This window comes from Haliaeetus leucocephalus, unplaced genomic scaffold (assembly GCF_000737465.1).
Source record: "Haliaeetus leucocephalus isolate CR32 unplaced genomic scaffold, Haliaeetus_leucocephalus-4.0 Scaffold417, whole genome shotgun sequence".
NCBI lineage: Eukaryota > Metazoa > Chordata > Aves > Accipitriformes > Accipitridae > Haliaeetus > Haliaeetus leucocephalus.
Genome location: NW_010972853.1, coordinates 2,322,216 through 2,338,380, shown reverse-complemented (window position 1 = coordinate 2,338,380; position 16,165 = coordinate 2,322,216). Strand labels below are relative to the sequence as shown.

General features: G+C 38.6%; 1 protein-coding gene across 2 annotated transcripts in view; it reads left to right on the top strand.

Annotated features, from left to right (window-relative positions):
• Nucleotides 1-10,937, top strand: part of EIF2S1 (eukaryotic translation initiation factor 2, subunit 1 alpha, 35kDa) — an 11,210-nt gene extending 273 nt beyond the window's left edge. The window contains exons 2-8 of one of the 2 annotated variants that reach the window (XM_010574191.1): nucleotides 1,829-2,070; nucleotides 3,605-3,684; nucleotides 4,157-4,308; nucleotides 7,030-7,136; nucleotides 8,936-9,033; nucleotides 9,950-10,093; nucleotides 10,391-10,937. In XM_010574191.1, the coding sequence (XP_010572493.1) occupies nucleotides 1,830-2,070; nucleotides 3,605-3,684; nucleotides 4,157-4,308; nucleotides 7,030-7,136; nucleotides 8,936-9,033; nucleotides 9,950-10,093; nucleotides 10,391-10,516 (948 nt within the window). In that variant the 5' untranslated portion in view covers nucleotide 1,829 and the 3' untranslated portion in view covers nucleotides 10,517-10,937. Of the gene's footprint in view, nucleotides 1-1,828; nucleotides 2,071-3,604; nucleotides 3,685-4,156; nucleotides 4,309-7,029; nucleotides 7,137-8,935; nucleotides 9,034-9,949; nucleotides 10,094-10,358 lie in introns of both variants that reach the window. The other variant, XM_010574190.1, reaches the window with a different exon arrangement.
• The last annotated feature ends 5,228 nt before the right edge of the window (nucleotides 10,938-16,165 follow it).

Here is a 16,165-nt window from a genome sequence, read left to right as displayed (position 1 = left end):
GCGAGCTCTCCAGCCGGCGGGACCGCGCTCCCCGGGGGGCCGGCCCGCCTCTCGCCCTCGCCGGGCTGGAGATGGGCCCTTCCCGGCCCGGCGGCGGCTGTCGGCCGCCCTGGGGACCGCTTCCCTTCTCCGGTGGCGTAGCTGTCGTCGGGCATTGCCGGCGTCAGCGGCGCTCCGGCGGCCGCAGGAGTCGCTGGTCCGAAGTTACTCCATTTTCGCCAGTCTCCGCAGAGGCTTGTGCAGGCGTGGGGACCGAAACCGGTGCCGGGGCGTTTGTAACGTCCTGGAGAGATGACTTCCAGCGCTGGCGTTATGGGCACCGTGTTGGTCCTGAGAGCCGTCCGCGGAAGGCCAAAATAAAAAGCTTGTGCCTGTGGAGAGAGGAGTGCAATGCTCTGTGTGCGCAGCAGTGTTTGTCCGTTCTTGCTTGCGGTGTTCGGGGTTTGTTGCTTTGCAGTGTGTTTTTATTATGTATCTCGTAAGTAGACGTGCAGGATTGAGCCGATCTGCGTTAAGTGGACTAGAAAAGCGAACTGCAAAGCTTTTATTTTTCATCTTGGAGTTCTTTGTTCAGCTTCAAATTATATGAAGTTATATGAAACCTTTAGAGGACTGTTTTTACAATCGTGTACCGGTCTGTATTTCCCCTTTCTGAAAGTTAAGAATGGCAATGAGGGTGGACGCAGCCTTCTGAATTGTATGGCCACGTGTATGTAGCACTTGGCATTACCATCTTACTCTCTTCTTAAATTCTCATATAGCTAGAAAGCGTTAGCACTACTGTAAAGACCAGGAGTAAAACTTCAAAGTGGTGAATACAACAAACCTTCTGAAGGAGTCATGCATTTGACTCGGCATCTTAGGCTCCTACTTCTGTAGGAAACTTCCTGTTTGAAACTTCTGGGCTTAGACAAAAGGAATTGAACTAACCTGGTTAGCAGTGATGAGTGTGTGGATTCATCATCAGGAAAATGAAGCAGTTTAAGCATTCCTTCTTATCACTACATGATTATGAAGCGTTGATTTTGTACTTTTTTTTAATATATAATGAAAGACTCCTGGTTTGGTTTTCAGGTTTTTGTTCCTCATGACTAGCAATACATTGGTGGGTGCTTGCCTTTTTTTTTTTTTTTTTGTGTGTGTGCTTCATTCATGTCAGGCTAGTTTGGTCTTCTGTTCTGATTATTGCCTTTGCTTTCTTTGCTGACAGGTGCCTTCTGGAGCAGGTCTTACAGGATTATTCCAAACATCTTATGCTGAGTTTAGAAAGTCATCTTCTGGAGTGTAGAGTGTGCTCCTCAGTACAACAGAAGCTTCACTCTACCTCTTATTTTCTCAGCCCCTCACACAGTGTCTTATGTGCATGCAAATACCTTCCTGAGCACTGCAGGCTTCTTCTGTCCCATGTACTCCTGTTGTTAAAATCCATTTTAAAATTTTACACAGCCTCGTGAATTTAGGTGAATGCAAGGTGTGCTGTGCCACCTTTTCACCACTTGAAGTCTCTTTGCTACAGTGTGCTGTGTATAGGTAGTATGACAGTTGAAGTAGATAATAAAGTCTGGGTAGCAAACTTTTTCTACTTTAATGCAAAAAATTAGCATCTTAGCAAATGGTTGTGTAATACTAAAATACTAGTTAATTTATTGCTTAATATCTATTAAAACCTAAGTATGAATTGCACAAGCCTTATCCCGATTTGCAGTTTTTTGTGCTAGTGTTTCTCTCTATTCGCGCCAGTCCTTGCTGATTTTTTTACCATGTTTGTAGGAGAAGGCAGCGACGTACTGTGAAATGAAATCTTTGGTTTTTTCTGCTTAAATTCCAGAATGCCAGGACTAAGCTGTAGATTCTACCAGCATAAATTTCCAGAGGTGGAAGATGTAGTGATGGTCAATGTTCGGTCCATTGCTGAAATGGGAGCCTATGTCAGCCTGCTGGAGTACAACAACATTGAAGGCATGATCCTTCTCAGTGAGCTATCCAGAAGACGTATTCGTTCCATAAACAAACTCATCCGCATCGGGAGGAATGAATGCGTGGTGGTCATAAGAGTTGACAAAGAAAAAGGTATTTGGGGATATTGTGGGCTATATTAAGACTGAACTTGTAGAGAGAAATGCAGATAAACTAGGTGGCTTAGGTATTCTTTTAGGTATTCTTTTTTTTAAGGCGCTGAAGCAAAATACACCATCATTGTGCCATCTGATACTTATAGTTGTTCTTCTGTTCCTCTTTGTCCTTTGGGAATTGGGTTAATGAAGGTCAATCACATTGGTAAAGATTTGCTTAAGTGGGTCCTCACCAGCTCAATGTTTGGTCAACAAACCATAGTGCAGTGGAATTTTCTTTTGATATCTATGTAGATTTTCTAAGTCTTAACTGAAGAGAAGGATCATCTGACATAGAAATAAAAATCTAAATGGTGAGTATTTAATGCTCACAGTCTATCCTGTTTATTAACAAGTCTTGAACCTTGACTATAAAATAGATGACATGTATGTAATTATTCTACCACATGAATTCTGTAGGTTACGAGTTGAGATTGTACAGGCGACTTTGTCTTTTCCTGTCTTCTGAACCTTTGAATCTTTTACTCTAAAGGTTTCTTTAATGTATTTTCTATTTATAACATGTCAGATTTTGATAATACTGTTCCATGCAATCTTTAAAATTTATATCCAGGTGTAAAGAAATAATAAAAATAAACACTGAGCACATGTCCCAGAAACCTGACTGTTGGTATGATGTTTCTCAAGTAATATGCTTTTCTAGAATACTTCTGAAACTGCAGTTAACTCTGAGATTAAGTAATGAATGACAGGATAAGAAAAAAGCAGAGAGGAGAAAAAGACGGGAAGAAAGTTATTTCAGGTAGATCTGAAGTGAAATAAGTTTCCCAGCATCTCTAATGAAAGAATACTTCCTCATACAAATTCATTTTATTCTCATATTAACAGAGAAACACATCTGGAATTCACATATTGAATCTTTTTCTATTGAATCTTTTAGGCAACCTGTAGTTTGTGAGAAGTACGTGGAGGCCTTTTCAAATTTACTAAGAGTTGCTTTACAGACAGTTCTCCTGAAAGGGTATCCAAGGAGTTAGAGTCAGAATTTGAGGCCAGGCCTACTTTATTAGGAAACTATTCAGAGCTAAACTGATGGAGTGCCGACCTTGGATGAAGTTGAGTTCAGCACTACAAAAATAGGCATCAAACTTGCTTCTTTGTATACTGGTACGGTTTTTACCAAGACTGCGTACAGCACCATAAAAATGGATCACTGATTGCTGCAATATTATGAAAATGTCTTTTAAGTTTGCACAGAAAACATTAAGGCAGTAATTTTAAAGAATGCTGTACAAAAGATTTGCTATTGTAAGTATTTACAGTTGAAAGAATAATTTAATACCCTAATGTGGATTATAATTTGATCAAAGTGATTAAGGTTTGGTTTAGTTACTTTCTTTAGCAACATATAGGGATAGTGTAGGCAAGGGGAAAAATCCTGAGCCAGTGTTTGTTCTTTATACATTTCTCTTGAAGCAGTTAGACTTAGTTGGCGCAATGCCTGACACTTTCAAAATGGTTTTCCCCAATAGGTTATATTGACTTGTCAAAAAGAAGAGTTTCTCCAGAGGAGGCAATCAAATGTGAAGACAAATTCACAAAATCGAAGACTGTAAGTTGCTTTGCTATATTCAGGCACTGTGTATTTCCAGCTTCTTTCCTCAGCAACCAAAATGCACAGATATAAGATAATATGAAAATATTGTTCTCATTTATTAGGCATACTCTGATTCTCATTTACCCATGCAAATATATATATAACCAGTTCATCTGTCCATGAGTGCTCTGGTAAGCTGTTTCTTAATTAATGAATAGATCAAGAAAGACGTCAGTTGAAAATTTGTGATGTAAAGGGGTATATTTAAATGATCAAAAATCCAAAAGTATATGCTGGTTTAGCACACTGTGACAACTTTAATTGAAAAGGCATGCATATAGTTTAAGGCATTGATTCCCGCCCTTACTCCTGTGTGGTCTTACACTTCTGAGCAGAAGGCTTACCATTAAATATTACTTCTGATTCTAAATTTTTGTCTATTTTCAGTATTTGTTTTGGGTTTTTTAACACTCCTTTTGTGTTCCAGGTTTACAGCATCCTTCGCCATGTTGCTGAAGTCTTGGAGTACACCAAGGATGAGCAGCTTGAGAGTCTGTTCCAGAGAACTGCCTGGGTATTTGATGACAAGTACAAAAGACCAGGATATGGTGCTTATGATGCATTCAAGCATGCAGTCTCGTAAGGACATCTTTTCTACTTCTAGGGCCTTATTTCAAATTGCAGAGAGGTATTTCCTGGAACAGATCCATCAGAATGTTCTTTTGGGGTTTTGGGGTTTGGTTTTTTTTTTCCAGAGTCAGTATGTAGAATGTACTGATCAAGTACACCTAGTAAATTTTGACATCAGTCTTGTGGTTGCTTATTGTAGGTTTCTGTCTTACTGCTTTCTTCAAGTTCCCAATGCCCTTGAGAAAGAAAGCTCAAGAGTTGACTTGTTTTTATCAATCTTTGAGTCTGTCACTCTGTGTATGTGAGGTTTTTAAAAGCAGTAGTTGGATTTGATGTGGAGAAGTACTGAAGCATTGGTGAATAATACGTTTTAAGTATAAGAGAAATGTGATTACAAACACTGGAGAGATTTCTATTGCTACAGATGAGCCTGTGACATTGCTAACAGAAGAAGCAGCACTGATCTTGGTTTGTCTGTCAGAATTTGCCTGTTCTTTGTCCCAAGCAGACGTTATCAAAAATATCTAGCTCTGTGTCTGAAGGTATTTCTGCTCACAGCTGACTGTCACTCTTCCACTGCACAGGCAGAATTTTTCTTTTTTAAATGCAGCAAGCTGGCTTGTTATTGCTCTACACTTCCAAATTTAAAGAATGGGATCACAAACTTAGAAATGGCATTATGAACAGAAAGACATGGGAATTGTGATGCTAAGGGAATATGCACTGAGATAAGATTGCTCTTAATTTCTTATGGAGTCTGATATTTTTAAATTGCTTTCAAAAATTAACCTATTTGGTTTCCCTCTAAAGATCCTATCATGAAATTGGCAATCCAAAGATAGACTTCTCAATAAACGTTCCAGTTTTACTCTTCTATAGCACATAAACCTATGAGTGATGAACTTGAGCTGAACACTAGATGGCAGTAATAAAATCTTAGAAATTGTGTTGACTGAAGAAGCAGGGCACTTGGTAGCATTTTGATTAGCTTGAAACCATCTCTGTGTCTTTGGGGAATAGACAACTTGTGTCCTCATTTACACTGAATGCATTTGGTTTCAGAGAATAATAATTATTTTCTAATGATAGCAAATTTACTGGTAAAGGACAAATCTGGGCACATTGCTGCAGAAGGAATTCCAGATCATTCAGTAACTGATAAATACTAAGTTAAACACCTGTATAATAGAAGAACAAAAACCCGTAGTTACACTGGCTGTTTCAGCTTCTCTTAAACTCAGGAAAATTCCTGACCACACATGCCATTTGTTGCTCAACTGCTGTTCGGGTTGGAGCACAAACTTCTGAAGCTGTCTGTTCTCAAAACATGTTTCCATCAGTAATGCCTTCAGATTTCTGACAATGGACTGCAACTTTTATTTGTTCCCATTGTGCTCCTACATAAAGCTATAGCAGTTGAGCAGAAAAATGTAGATATTGCTGCCTTCCTGTGCTTGCGGGAGGCTTGGTGTGCCCTCTAAGAATTTGACTTGCTAGTCCTTTCTTAGTGCTGAGCATTAGTGTCTTAGGATTTCACACAGCATGATGCCCGTGGTAAAATTTTAAAGTATATTTACCCTCTGATCAGTAAAAATTAAACGTTGAGGACCTATTTGTTGAATGCCTACCAAATGCTCATGAAAGTAACTCAAAGATTTAACAGGATAGATTGTAAATGAAGAAGCAGAATTTGCATGTCCAATAAATTGCTTCTGCCATACAGTTTCTTATTTTGATAGACAAAACTTGTCATATTTCTGGGTTCTGTTTGCTTATGTTTGGCCCTTCTACCTATACCCAGTGTATAAAATCATGAAAGATGACATTTTATTAGCAGCAGAGACCAATCTCCAATATTGCCTCTGGTTTTTTGGGCCATTTTAGTTTACGTTTGCCTGATAATAGTATTGTAGGTGATCTGGTATTGTTTTTCAGAGAACTGCAACTCTTGGCTCTGAAGAACAGGAACACTTATTGTGAGGAGCTTTTTGGTTATGTTCTGTTTCAGATACATTTCGGATAAAATTAATACAGCAGTAGAGAATTGACACCATTTCTTAAAAAAAGAGCTGCTAATTTATATTGGTAAACAGCAGAGGAGTTTGCCTCTGTGATCTCTAGATTTTAAACTATTAGCTTACGATTTAAAACACCTTTATCCTTTCTTTAGCCAAGAACGTAGCCAGCAGGTAAGTATCTGTCTGTGATCAGTTACTGTTAAAAAGGAGTACAGAATAATATGGAATGAGTATAGGTTACTTTGTAGAATGACAAAAATCTTGCATTTGAATTAAATGCTAAAATAATTCAGAAACCTCAGATTCATTATGGATTCTCTTTCATGTGATATGGGCTTATCTTCACGCTGGAGGTGAACATAAATACCAAGCAACTAGATATTTGTCTCATTCTGTGTACCATATACAAATGGAGCTGAACAGAAGTCATTCCTTTGCTTTTTTAAAAAAAAAAAAAAATCATTCAGATCTTTCCTTCCAGGAACAGATTGAGTAAACTACTTATCTGGTTTGTTGTTAAATAGAAAATATTATGAAAATAGATGTGTTTATTCTCTTCCAGTGTTTCAATGGACTCAAGAAATTTCCCTGTTTTCTTTGCCTAGTATATCTCTAGGATTATGCGTAAGAATATTGAAATAGTACCAGAAGTTAACGTTGTGTCATGTTCCACTTCAGTATAACTTATGTAACTTTGCTTTGCTTGGCTCAGAGACCCCGCAATCCTGGATAGCCTAGATCTGACAGAGGAAGAGAGGCGTGTATTGATTGACAATATTAACAGACGTCTGACACCACAAGCAGTTAAAATCCGAGCTGGTGAGTTCTTTCCAGATGTTCATTGAACACGTCTTGACACTTAAGTCAAGTTAGTGTATCTTGTTGCAAACTATAAACTCAGTTAAAACTAGTGGTTTGTAGTGACGATATTTGAGTGGAACTGTTCAGAATTAAGACGCCTTAATCAAGGATTGCTTGCAAAATGCCGATGTGGGTTCTATCCCAAAGTGCAAGGTGGTTTGGGTTTTATTTTTTCCCCCAAACTGGAGGTTCCTTGGGACAGAAAGTAGTAGTCCTGATATATAATGCAGTCTGTCATATTGTACTGGCATACAATGGATTTAAATATTAAATTCATTGATTCCTTAACAGGATGATTGATCTCTCTCAGCACAGCTACAGCGTATGTCTTGGCCACTTGTCCATGAACACGTGAAAGTAGTTCTGACTTTTTGCTCAGGGTGTGTTTCTAACTGGTTGATCGCAAACCATTCAGCAGGATATAGTAGCTCAAGCCTAGCACATCTCTAATATATTCATGAAGTGTATGAGCTAGTTTGTCTTTTATTAATTCAGTGTGGGCAGAAAAAACACACAACTGCACTACTTAAGAAGGCACACTTTAAAACTGTAAATCTGGTTGTACAGCTAACTGAACAGCCTAAAAGCATGCTTGCCATTAAAAAGATAGTCAATGTAGCAGAGTCCCGTTTTTAACTAGATTGAGAAATTGCCTCTGCTCTGCAAGGATACATTGAAGAGCATTAGCACTTGTTGATTCCTGTGGAGAGAAGAAAAGATAAGCTATATCCACATGACAGTGAAGTGGAGAGTGCAAAAAGTAAGGTAATGAAAAGTTCCTTTACCTATTACTTTAGATCACTGTGAGTTAACATAGACTTCAAAAATGTAAGTAGGATTTGATTGCCATGAAGAATGGAATTGCTAACCTGCATAGCACTTCATTAGTTTTGAAAACAAAGTTACTTGGCAAGCATATTCTTTTATTTCATCTTGCCTATTTTGTTCTGATGGTCTAAGTTGTTTTCAATTTTGTCTTCAAATCAAGCATGGAAACTTTCCATTGGTTTGTAGTCTCATCCTGAGGCTGACTGGGATGCTCTTCTGTGAATTTATTTCTGATAGCTGAGAATTAGCAGGTTGTTAGTCACCTGGAAGTGAGACTAACTTCTCTGTGTAGCTTAGTCTTGCACCATTGCTACATAGGTAAAGAAATTCTTGTCTTTAGACTAGTCAGGGTATTACAGATATGACCAGCATTAGTCTATGCCTTACTTTCCAAACATCAACAAAAAGCTACAGCTAACTATCATTTTAACTATAAATTAATATAACTTACCATAAAAAAAAAAGTTCCAGTGCAGCACAAGTGATGCCTCTGTGCCTCTGTTGTAATTGCTGACAGAATTCCATTACTTTGTGGATGTGTTCTATTTCAAGTTTCATTTTTCCTGGTAGATCTTTCATTTTCTCTGGTATTGCTTTTATATATTCATATCTCAATGTGAAATACATAATTATTCTTGTTGAATTTATTGGATGAGAGGTGAGCGAATGTGGATGTATAATTTTGTATCTTGGCTTTTCAGAATACAATGTAAAATGTTGTATGTCTAAGGAGTTTATGAAGACTCTTACCTCAACTTACAAATCAAGAAAGTGAAATACCTTCCTCAGCTTTGGGAGCTACTGAGGCTTTCATTGTGGATAAACATTGGATGCTCAAAAGCTTTATTAAAGCTTAAGTTAAAAAGCTTTAAAGATACTACAGCTTTTGGTAACCTTAAAGTTTTATTATTTGTATTCCTCTGTCCTAGATATTGAGGTGGCCTGTTATGGTTATGAAGGCATAGATGCAGTAAAAGAAGCTTTGAGAGCAGGCTTGAACTGTTCCACAGAGAACATGCCCATTAAAGTAAGTGTCTGTCTTAATAGTGAGATCAAAAGCAAAGTTTTCTGATGCCCTCAGGTACCAGTAGCATGCAACTGCAGTTGTCACAATCGCATAGCTGAGGCTGGGAAGCCATGTACTTGCTTTCTGATTCTTCTCTAGCAGCTCTGTAACACACTCCCTTTCAGCTATGTGCTGACAGTTGTTCCTATGACTGTGCTGTGGCTTCCAAAGTTCAAGAAGCTACATTTATTCTGTTCAGTTTATTAAAGTCTGGTATTGGCACACTACATACCTACTGTTCCTTTATGCAGCCTTAGGTAGGGAGTAATAAATTTTATTTTCAGGTAGAAGACTGTGTAAGAAGAGGAATGTTTGCTCCACATATGTTTGAGTATTGGTAGAATGGCTGCTGTACCCAGGCCTAGTTTTTCTTCCCAACAATTTTAGGATATTGAGTGTATTACTGACTAAGTGCTTTCAGAAAACTTGAAAGTACTTCCTTCTTTGAAAATGATTTCTTATAATGGTTTCTTGTAGCAAAAGGAAAAGTTTACTTATTCAGTCATCTTACCAAATAAAAAAAAAGTACTGGTTGTAACACTCTTAATTGTTTGAAAAATGATGTGATAGGCTGTTTTGCTGATCTGCAAAGTGGATATTCTCTCCACTTAATATTTGTCTAAATAAACATACTGTGTAGAAATAACTGATGCTGATATTGGAAATCAGACAGGCTGTGCACTTTCTTGTCTGCTATTTCAGTCCAAGTTATTTGTGCTTCTAGAAAGGGTTTTTCTAATGGGAAAATGTTTCTTCTGTGAATTGTACATTCAGAACAGTGTTGCTCACTTTGCTTTCGATATTTCTTTCTTTGTTTTTGTTACCGAGTTTGCTTTTTTGTCCTTTTTTTTCCTCCCCAATCCCTACAATGTGATAGATTAATCTGATAGCTCCTCCTCGTTACGTGATGACTACTACAACGCTGGAGAGAACTGAAGGGCTATCTGTTCTGAATCAAGCCATGGCTGTAATTAAAGAAAAAATTGAGGAGAAGAGAGGAGTCTTTAATGTGCAGATGGAGGTAAGAACACATTACACTTTAGAATGTAGTTCTTTTTTTTTTTTTCTCGCAACATTTTTGAAGTAGAGCAAGATCAGTAGTGCTAGGAGAAATTTTAGCAAAAAGGTATTAAAAAACTAAAAAACCCCTGAACTTCTGTGTTTCTTAAACAAATGGCCAAAAATTCTACTTTTCCTGGGTTTTATTGTATGTCTTCAGGATGTTTTTTATCTCTTGCTCTTTACGTAGAATCAGAGTCTACAAATATAGTATTTCTTTATGACAGTTTACCATGTGTTCTGGTTTGGTTTTTTGCAGCCTAAAGTGGTTACTGACACAGATGAGACTGAGCTTGCAAGGCAGTTGGAAAGACTGGAGAGGGAAAATGCTGAAGTGGATGGGGATGATGATGCTGAGGAAATGGAAGCCAAAACTGAAGACTAAATGTTCTGGGATATTTAGAAGAGAGACCATATGAAAAATTAGAGATCCCATTGCAAACATTCTGGACTAAATGTTTCCAGTATTGAAAACTTCAAATACAAATACTTGAAGTGTTTTACTGTTTTTAAAAAGACCAAAATGTAAAAGGCTCTTCTAAATAACATTTGATGCAGCAACCTACACAAATTGAGTGCTCTGAAAGGAAGGTGGCTTGTCAAATTCAAGACACAGATCTGGCCAGAAGAAGGTTGCAGCCCCTTGCTTAACATTTTCATACATAACAATTCCTAATGGGTGATTACAGCTCAGTGCATCTGTTAATGATCTTTCCTGGGAGCACCAAAACCAAGCAAGCTGAACAGTTCTATACAGAATGTATTTGAGCAAATATTCAATAAATTTCTGGGCTATGTAACTCCAAGATTTTTTTTTTTTCCCCTCTTTTGTCACATGGCCTAGAGTCATATGAATATAAAACCTGGAAGGGTAGGATCAGTGGGTGACTCCCCTTTAATATTGAAAGGGCTTTCTTTTGTTTGCTTTAAATCAAGCCAAGAATGAGTGGAACAAAATGTTTTTCTTGCACGTTTGTTGATGCAGACTTGTCTAAAAGAGCATTTCCTTTGTTTATCATCTGCACTTAGGGACTGAGAACTTGAAAACTTTGAAAATAGCTTGTTACCATTCCAATAAATGTAGCTGATAAAAGAAAAATCACGTATAGTTGCACTTTGCTCCTATAGGCGAATATAGCAGGAGCTTTAATGAACTTACTTATACTTCAAAATAGGCAGTACTGTTTTGTGAGCTCGCTGCTGCATGACCTTCAATTCTGCCTACCCTAAATCTGGTTTACACTGGGCTGGGCTGAGCTATTCACTCTCCAAGCAACCTGTTTATCTTCTCTGAAGAAGAGAAACAAGATGTGCTTTCCCTGTTGGAGCATAAAAAAAAAATACCGTTTTCCTTTGCTTGTGCAAATTGGGGGGAGGAGGTTTTTTTGTTTAAGTAACCTTTCCAAATTGCTAAAGTTTTAAACGTATTTATATCTTTTTGTATTGTTATGTCCCATATTGCCCATCTCCTTTTTTCTTAATATTTTGTGCTGCTAGATGGAAAATGCATGAAAAATGAGGCTTTGAGCCTTAACTAGGATTTCTTAATACTGCCACAGTACAAAAAATATCATTGCTATGTGGTCTTGCTACAAAAGGCATTCACAAAGGGCGTATGTATTGCAATCCATGCTTGATTATCAGAGAAGTTCACGTGTACCCAACTCTAATAGTAATGTAAAGCCAAAAAAGTTAAGTTAACTTCCCATCTTTTTAGAATGTTGGAAAATACCTGAATGTGTCATCACAAAATGAAGAAACAAATTTTTCTTTCTGGTTATTTTCTCAAATTGTTGTCTTCTCAGAAGCTGTGTATGACAGCCTTGTCGTGGCTTGAAGTTGTGATAATGTCAGTTTCCTGTTCAAACAGCTCTTCTAGCTTTGCCCACTCACTAAAATAGTGATTTGACTTCCATTAAACACGGTATGTGGGTACTCGGACTAAAGAACAAAGTGCTTAAAAACTTAGTCACTGTGTGATCTGTATGCCAAAATAGTGTTGTAAGGGAAAGCACTGAAAAATGAGCCACGTATGCTCTTGCATTGAAGTACTATCAGGGGGTTACAATTAGTATCATCTCCAAGAGCTGTTTTGGTGTGTTAATAGGTGAGCATTGTTTCTGTCAGTAACTTAGGCAAAAGTTTGCTGCACTTGTTCAGTAGCTACAGGAGCTTTTCTAATTAGAGCCTCAGCGTGCTGATGTACACAATTCTGCGTCAGTTTTAAGCGCCTGAAAAAAAATGACCGAGATGGTGAGGACGGTAACGAAGCAGCTTAAGGTAAATGCATTTCAATCGTTACCCTGGCAGACAAAATCAGGCTCTCCTGTTGCCTGAGCAAATTTTAACCAAGAAGCTTAACTAAAAGATGCAAGACAACTTAGTGGATATTTCTCATGTGTTGCAGCAGCTGGAAGGAGGAGGTCTAAGATGGCCGCTTTTGAGGCCTGTTAGGGAGGTGTGTGTAAGGGAGGGCTGAACCTATGAAGCCCCTGCTGGGCCTCAGCTGTGCTGCGTCGGTTGCTGTAGCTTGTGACTTGGGGATCTTCAGAAGGTGCTGAGATGATGCCTTCTATCTCAGCCGGTCTATTTTGTATGCATGGAACTGCATTTGCTTACTGAGTGCTTAAAATAAGGGTCGTGAGTTTTGTGTGAACATCTTTGTTGAGTTGCTAAAGCGAGGTAGCGTATTCCTGCTGTTCATTAGCAACTGTGTGTTTACTCAGTTGTGATTGCAAGGCCAAAATCCCCGCTTGCACTCGTGTAGTCAACCAAAGGGAAAGGTACGGGTATACCTGTGGACAGGGCTTGACCTGACGCGTTAATTTTAAGGATCTCGACTTTTATATCCCAAATTAATTTTGTCAGATTGGCAGCTTGGAAACAGTTTTACTTATAACATCTGATAAGGACTCACTAATACAAAAAAAAAAACCCAAACAGGGATACTGGCTCAGGTCAGGCATGCAGTCCAGTAACACACAGTCCAGTATCCTGTTTCCAATGGGGGGAAACAGTGGCTGCTAAAGAAGGTGCGCCCTGCTTTCTTGGGGCTGTTGTGGTTTGTCTGGTTTTTAATACAGTGACAATTCCTTGCTGTTTTCTCTCTGATTCTGGCCCTCGGGGCTTGCTGCCTCCCTCCCCCCCCCAGGATGTAGTGGAGCTGGCGTGTTGTTCTTCATAGCGGAATCTGTACTTTGATATTTAATTTCTGATAGTTTTTTGTTCCTGAGTCTAGACAATTAAACAACTGTTTTCAAATACAGCCACCTTTCTACAGTTAATTGTAAAAATGCTGTTACGTCAGAATACTTTTGAACACTTGTTGTCTTTCACTTTTATCTAGAAATGTTTCATCATTCTTTATTTTGATGTGGTTTGTTTTCATCTTATTTCATCCCTAATCCACCAAAAGAACTTTATTGTTCCTTTTTTTTTGGAGGGGGGGTGGAATTTAATGGTGTCCTACACCGCAGGGCGAAGTCCTAGTGTCTTAAGAAGCTGCTTTAAAAAAGCTGGGTCTGTAATCCCCTGTGTGACACGATGATACTCAATGGGCATAGCAGAGCATGCGACGGGGTTTGTCCTTCGGGCCGGTTCCTTTAATCAGCTGTCCATGGCTTCTTGAGGGACTGACCTGGAGGTACCAGCAATGTCTGTCAGGTCAGCCAGCTGAAATAGCACAGCCTGCGCTCAGAGTCAGCTGCTCCTGCCCTTCCCTTTAACCCTGAGTAGTGTCCCGTGGTCCTGAAGCCTGCAGCTGGCTCCTCCTGGCCATCCCAATGCACATTCAATAGCATATAAAGTCTTTTGGGGTCACTTTGAATGAAGAAAATGTCAAGTACTCAACTGTGCTTTTTTGTTAAAATACCCCACTGACACATGGAAAACACTCTAAAATGGATCTGAGGAAACACAGTCCTTCCTTCCGTGAGTTTCAAGTGCCACAGAAGACTTGATATAGAGCTCCCTAGGTTTATACAGATCAAAGCCTGTCCTGTCCCACCGGGAGACTTCAATTCTGGAATTTGCCTTCCCAGCACATGCATGAATATGGCAGCTGAGATCTACTGAATCATTTTACACTATATGATCCTGGAAGATCTGCATTTACTCAGCCACGGGGAGCAATATAGGGGCAGTTTGTTAGCCATGATTAACTACAGAATGAGACAGGGGAAGGGGGGGGTGCATGATAAATATCCAAAGTACTGAAGAAATACTTTGAAGTATTGAAGAAAGTGAAGGCTCTAGATTATAAAAAGTAGTTGATACAAAACCTGTTGTTTAATGACCAGCTACTGCAATGTTTGCTTTGCCATTCACCAGCAGTTTGACAATAAAATTCTTCATTGCTAATGGTAATTTTGTCAAGATCCTTCTGCAGGGTTGTGGGTGGTCTGCATGCTGGAGAAAAAGAGCTCGCTCAAATCTTTGGCAGGGACTGGTTATGGTGCAATTCTGAGATCACTGTCTGAGTGAGAGCCCCCTGCAAGCTTCTACCTGTCCTCACTAGCATGAAATTATCTCACCCACCTTGTTATAAATTGCCTGCAGTAACAAGCTGAACAATGTGAAGTCAAACCTCAAATACCAAATGGTGGAACACTGTATTCCTGGAGCTGGTTATATAAAGAGTGCATGTCTGGGAGATGCATGCAGCAGTAATGTCTCTTGTGTACGTAGACTCAAGTTTTTCTTCTTTTTTTCTCAAGTTTAATTCTGATGTACAGAACGCTGTGAGCTGAAATTTATTTTCTTTTTTTTGCTGACTGCGTTGGGTTTTTTCCCAAGATTCTGAGTAGGACTTTTATTTATAGATATATTTATGTATATACAGAGATGGAGAATATTTTTTAAATTAAAAGAAATTTCTGCTTTATTTTAAGGCCACAATAATATAAAAAAACTACAACAATTTCTATTGATATCTTTGAAAATACTGCATACCTACAGCAAAAAATACTCTTCTAGGGTTCCGTTAAACTTGCTGTACTTACTTTAGGTGGACTGAAGAACAAACATAACTGGGATATGACTTATGCAGCCAGTTGCCTCATGGCTGCCTGCCTTTTCCAAAGTGCCAAAGGGAGTACAGGAGGAGCTACCTAGGTAACTTCCATATGGGCTGGCTGCTTTTGAAATCTCAGCCAGCATGCCTTCTCTTTATACAGTAATTGATTTTTCTAACTTGAAGTAGTGTCCAATCACCCATTGTATTTTTCACGATCTCTGCAGGATTGTTCTCTGGGTCATCTCTAGTACATTGTCAGGTTTGAATTCATTGTCTTGCTCTTCCTTCCTAGAAGTTATAAAAAATAGGATAAAGATATTATTTGTTTGTTCCTTTTCCTCAGTACGTGAAAGTGTGACCAGTAATCTGATCCAGTGTGCAAAGACTGAGAGATACCTGAGTCACTTTGTCTTACTGAACTCTGGACTCTCTTTTTACATAGCAACGAGTGCTTTTGTTTATTTGTTATACTCTAAGTCATGTTTCTTATCACAGTCCCTAGCTCTGCCCACATATATCACCTTAGTTTTAGTACAAGCTGGGGAATGCTAACAGTACAGCAAAGACAATTCTGAACAGCAGTGCTGTCTGAAATAGTAATGTTGGTTTATTTCATCAGGACAAGAGTTGATAAATCTATCAAACAAATTTATTATGAACAAAGTCTTAAAAAATGCAATAAACATCTAAGTTTGTATTCAGATAAAAAAAAGGCACTCTGTTTCAGAGGTGCTTGGGAGTTACAAGAGGTCACTGCACGGTGTTCAATGACCAGCCTGCTTTACTGAAAGCCCAGATAGTTGCTTATCTGAGAATCTTGGTTTATATGCCCAGAAGACACTGAAAGTAGAGTGGGCTTTTAGGTGCTTTGGGGCTTCTTCAATAAAATAATTTTCTAGCAGAATAAATTATTTTAAGGTCTGTAAAAGTCTCCTTGTAATTGTAATACTCTATAAGTTACACTTAAGGTGTTATGATGTGTAGAACCCCTATGATGTGTTTATTAGATGAGAAATTTTA